The sequence below is a fragment of the Typha angustifolia genome, chromosome 12 (genome assembly GCF_048772165.1).
Source record: "Typha angustifolia cultivar Huaian chromosome 12, ASM4877216v1, whole genome shotgun sequence".
Classification (NCBI taxonomy): domain Eukaryota; kingdom Viridiplantae; phylum Streptophyta; class Magnoliopsida; order Poales; family Typhaceae; genus Typha; species Typha angustifolia.
Window position 1 is genome coordinate 10,828,626 of NC_133250.1, and position 5,660 is coordinate 10,834,285.

At 48.3% G+C, this 5,660-nt stretch overlaps 1 protein-coding gene across 1 annotated transcript; it reads left to right on the plus strand.

Moving 5' to 3' along the window:
• The first annotated feature begins 1,258 nt into the window (after positions 1-1,258).
• Positions 1,259-5,324, plus strand: LOC140771738 (protein SMAX1-like). Its single transcript, XM_073113385.1, has 3 exons — positions 1,259-3,063; positions 3,153-3,444; positions 3,524-5,324. Exons 1-3 carry the CDS (start codon positions 1,829-1,831, stop codon positions 5,090-5,092), a joined length of 3,096 nt encoding a protein of 1,031 aa, XP_072969486.1. The 5' UTR covers positions 1,259-1,828; the 3' UTR covers positions 5,093-5,324.
• Positions 5,325-5,660: the final 336 nt, after the last annotated feature.

The window sequence follows — 5,660 nt, forward strand, 5'->3', positions numbered from 1 at the left end:
GATAAAAAGGTAGAGAGAGAAAGATGGCGACGTCTAACTAATTTCTTTTTATTATTATTTATTAATCCCTTCGCATCCCATCCCATGATCTTGATCATGGTTTTTCTATTTCCTTAAAAAGGAGTTGTTTGATATTTCTACCTCCTCTCTCTCTCCTTCTTCCTCGTCGCTTAGAATTGCACGTCTTTTGACCAAAAAAGAAAAGAAAATAAATGATTGTTCGGTTAGAAGATTAGGGTTAGGGTTTGGCTCAATCTCACGACTCACTTAAAATTTCATGTATATAACCTAGCTCAATTGTTCCGATAGTACAGAGCTTTGACTAGATAACTTATTATTTCAGCTAGATTTGATATGTCTGTCTCTATATTGTTCGACCAATGTCTAATTTATAAACTCTCAAAATAATAATAATAATAATAAAGTCAAATAGACACTTTAACAAATGCATTGCACAATAGAGCCCACCGACTTTTTAATACGGTAGCCAAACTGATAAAGACATGAAGCTCTTCTTCTTCTTATTATTATTTTTAAAAAAAATATTAACTAACAGGAGGACAGCAGGAGTCTTTCAAACAGGAGAGAATGTATGGATAGCAAGATGGGAGGAATGGATATGAAAGAAGAGATTTTATTTAATTAGCAAGGTAGAGACCACAAATAATAATAATAATTATCATAATAATAATAATTATTATTATGGCTTGTAACGGTGACAGTCAAATAAAGAATTGGGGGGAGAGAGGGGGGTGGGGAAAAGGCGAAATCCGTGCGGTGGTGGGCTTTTTAAGGGGCAGTTGGTTGGTGGCGTTGCGTGTGAGGAAGAAAGTATAAGAGAAAAAGATTGGAGTCAAGAGTCGGTCAGCACTTAGCTTGATAAGATTGAATGAATGAGAGAGAAGAATAGAGATTAGCAACTAGTTATATACCCTATATATATATATATATATATATATAATTTGTTTTTAAAAAAAAGGAGTTGTTGAAAAGTATGTGAGAGAAACTAGTGCATAATGTCATTATGGTTTGAAATGGGAACTTGCAAGTGAGTAGAAAGTAACTTTGGATACAAAATGGATTATATATATATATATATATATATTTACATCAGTGCTAGGTATGAATCAGATGGTCTCGTTTACATCAGCTTATTGTTATTTTTGTTTATTTTTGACGTGATTATTATTGTCAAAGAGTGGGGAGGTTTTTTGTTTGGGATGGGTATAAATTTTGTTTCTCAGGGAAAAAGGAGTCAACATGCAAATAATATGTGAGAAGGTATGAGATGGAAGGAGGGTTTTCGTAATAAGGTAAAAGAGTTGGCACTGAGATGCAAAATTTCCGTTGAGAGAAGGAGTACCATAAACAGTGGGGGAGAGAGAGAGAGAGAGAGAGAGAGAGAAAGAAGGCTTTTGTCTCTCAGAACTCCAACCCCCATGTTCCCAAAATCCTTCCTTTTCCCCAAGGAATCCAAACATATTCTCTAAAACCGATCCCTCTCTTTCTCTCTCTACGATCCCAAATCCCACTTCTCTTCTCTCTCTCTCTCTCTCTCTCTCTCTTCAAAAACAAACACTGCAGGATAAGAGAGGAGAAGAAGATTCTATCCCCCCACCCTACTTCCATCGTTCTCTCTCTCTCTCTCTCTTTTCTATCCTTCCTTCTTCTATACTCTGTATGCGAATTCCCTTCAAATCGGACTAGATAAAGGGAAATTATCAATTGGGTGCTGCTCAAATCTCTGGGAAATAGAAGAAATTGGCAAAAAGTTGCGATTTTGATGCAATTTAACGCGTCAAATCGGTGAAAAGTTTTGATCTTTACCATGAGGACGGCGTTGAGCACGATCCAGCAGACGCTGACGGCTGAGGCGGCGTCGGTTCTGACCAACTCCATCGCCGACGCGTCGCGCCGCCACCACGGGCAGACGACGCCGCTCCACGTGGCGGCCACCCTCCTCGCCGCCCCTTCCGGACTCCTCCGTCAAGCTTGCGCGCGCTCCCACCCCAACTCTTCCCACCCCCTCCAGTGCCGCGCTCTCGAGCTCTGCTTCTCCGTGGCTCTCGACCGCCTCCCTTCGACCAGCTCTGGCGGAGGCGGCGGCGCTCCGCCGCAGTCGCCGCCGCTGTCGAATGCGCTCGTGGCGGCGCTGAAGCGTGCGCAGGCGCACCAGAGACGCGGCTGTCCGGAGACGCAGCAGCAGCCTCTCCTCGCCGTCAAGGTTGAGTTAGAACAGCTCGTGCTCTCGATTCTCGACGACCCTTCTGTGAGCCGCGTCATGCGAGAAGCCTCCTTCTCCTCCACCGCTGTCAAATCCACCATCGAGCAATCCCTCTCCTCCTCCTCCTCGACCACGTCCACCACCACCACCACCCAATCCCCTGTTCTGCCCAATTTGCCTAGTTCGCGCAATCTCTACCTCAACCCTCGCCTCCAACCGCAGAAAGGCGTCGCCTTTGGAGGCGACTCGCAGAAGAGAGAGGACGAGGTGAGGAAGGTGGTGGAGATCATGCTGAGATCCAAGAAACGGAACCCAATCCTCGTCGGCGACTCCGATCCGGGCGCCGTCTTAAAGGAGGTGGTCCGCAAGATCGAATCAGGGGATGCGCCGCCCCCCCTCTGCGCCGCCCAAGTCGTCTCCTTGGAGACGGAATTCGCCTCCGTTTCCGACAAATCTCAGATTCCTGCGCGAATTCAAGAACTCGGCAGCTCGATCGATGCCCGGATCGGCGACCGCGGAGTCGTTCTCAATCTCGGCGATCTGAAGTGGCTGGTGGAGGCCCCCGGGACGGCCGGAGCTTTATCAGCGTCGGGTCCGATACAGCCGCACTCGCCGGTCGTGTCGGAATCGGGGCGGGCGGCGGTCGGGGAGATGGGGAGGCTTCTGAAGAGATTCAACGGCGAAGGTAATAGTAGCCGCGGCTCGCTGTGGTTAGTGGGTACTGCGACATGCGCGACGTATCTCCGGTGTCAGGTCTACCACCCGGCAATGGAGAACGATTGGGACCTCCAGGCCGTGCCGATAGCCGCCAGGGCCCCGCTCGGCAATATGTTCTCAAGGTAGCTGGATCCACTTGTTATCAATTTAGTCGTATAAATTTCTCTGATTAGAACTTGTAGAGATGAAGTGCTGTCGTATTGAATTGTAGGCTTGGAGGTAATGGAATCCTTAGTAGCTCGGTAGAGACGCTGGCCCCGATGAAAGGCTTCGCGGCCATGGGCGCCGCCGCGATGCCCTTGAGGCGGCCGCCACTGCTCGAGAGCACGGTGACATCGACGACTTCGACCCGGGCCGCCGCCATGTGCCAGCTTTGCACAGGGAGCTACGAGCGAGAATTGGCGAAGATCTCCGCCGAGGAAGCCGAAAAATCCTCCTCCAAGCCTCACTGGCTGCAGCTCGGAACTCTCGGCAATGGCACCGCCGCCTCTGATCAGCTTCAGGTCTGTGTCTTCTACCTCCCACCTTAATTACTATACGAAGACCAAAGTTGTTGATGTTAGAATGATGCCATTCTTGTAGGTCAAGGAGCAAGAGATGAAGAAGAGCTCCGAAGAGCTTCAGAAGAAATGGCGCGAAGCTTGCTCCTGCCTCCACCCCGGCTTCCATTCTCCGGCGATCTCGATGCCTTCGGCCATGCTAACTGCTCCCAAGTTAGCACTCGGTAATAAGGGCGGTGTTACTACCCTTCAGATGAATACTACCTGGGAGAAGCCTTCACCGAATTCATCACTAGAGAGGCCTAAGACCCCCCCTCCTGGGAGCCCTGTGAAGACCGACCTAGTTCTCGGGCACACCAACTCCGGCGAATCGCCTCCTGAGAAGCCGCAGAATGACGACTACCTGGGTTGCGCTCAGGATAAGCTCTCTGATCAGCAGAAGGCTAAGGTTGCTGGAATTTCTGATATAGAGTCATTCAAGAGGCTGTTCAAAGGACTCAGTGAGAAGGTAAGCTGGCAGCCGGATGCTGCTTCTTCGATTGCCGCTGTCGTCATGCAATGCAAGTCTGGCAATGGAAAAACGCGTACCGTCGGATCTAAATGCGGCTCTTGGCTTCTGTTTGTCGGCGCCGACAAGGTCGGGAAGAGGAAGATGGCCACTGCTTTGTCCGAGCTTGTTTGTGGCTCCAGCCCAGTTGTAGTTAAGTTCTCCGGTGACAGTGGAGAGGCAAATATGGGATTTTGGGGGAAGACCTCTTTAGACCGGGTTGTGGAAGCTGTTCGACGGAATCCGTTCTCGTTGGTCGTTCTCGAGGACATTGATCGAGCAGATGCACTTGTTCGCGGGAAGATCAAGCGTGCGATGGAGAGGGGCCGCTTACCGGACTCCCACGGCCGGGAGGTTAGCCTGGGGAGCGTCATATTCATTCTCACTGCTAGTTGGTTGCCAGAGGAGCTAAACAGATCTCATGAATCATTGATTCAGTCCGAGGAGAAGATATTGGATTCAGCTAATTCTAGTTGGCAATTGGAACTTTCGGCTGGAGAAAGGCCCGTCAAACATCGAGCTGATTGGCTCAGCGACGATGATCGGCCGATGACAAAGCCAAGGAAGGACTCTGCAGGCAGCTTGGGCCTATCCCTTGACCTAAATTTGGCCGTCGGGGTAGAGGATGAATCTGGAGAGGGTTCTCGGAACTCGAGTGACCTCACGGTGGAGCACGAGCATGAGAAGGGACGGCTTACGATCAAGTGTTTGATGTCGTCCCCGGTTGGCGAATTGTTGGAGCTAGTTGATGACGCAATCGTCTTCCGGCCAGTGGATTTCAGACCATTGAGGAAGGAAGTGGTAGAATGCATCTCATCCAAATCTGAAGCTATAATGGGCACCGGGCGTTCAGTGAGGGTCGACGATGATGCCCTTGATCGAATAATTGGCGCGGTATGGCTCACCGGAGTTGAATTCGAGGAATGGGCGGCAAAAGTTCTGGTTCCATCTATCAAACAATTGAAGGGCAATCTAAACTCCCAAGACCGACAGGCGGTCCTCCGCCTATCCTTATCGAGAAACGGGGAGCCCCAGAAGAGGGGAAGTGGCACGGATGGGCGAGGGCTACCGACAACCGTGGCGATCATCGTTGATCGATTGTAGATATGTAAACTAGAGGAGAGTTTCTTAAGTTACCAAATAGAAATGCAAGTGAGATTAAGATAGAATTTTAACACCCATATGATTTGTATCTTGGGGGAGATAATTACACTGTGTTCTTTAAGATTCTTTTTTTTTTTTTTCCTTTTCTTTTCTGTAGTTATTGGAGAAATTTACTCTCTTAGAATGGAATCAGCAAAGATCTTGTTGTCAGGCATATGTGTAGATGCTTCTTCCATTGAGGCCCATCTTGCTATCTTCTAGTACTATGTTTGGAATGTTGTAAAGGGCTTTAGGTTGATTAGATTGTTGAGATCTATCTATCAATCTATCCAAACTACTACTTTGTTTGTGGTCCCACCAATAGACAAAGCTTAAAAACACTCAAATCGAATTGGAAACATTCCATTCTTGACTAGCTTATTAGAGTGAACAGGGGATTTGATCCCCTAAGTTGGCTCCATTATAATCCCAACCCTTTTAATGACACTGTTCGGTGATCCATCCAATTTTTTAAATGCCAAATGTGCATTTTATTATCATTTTCCATCTGCCACGTTTCGGCACCGCG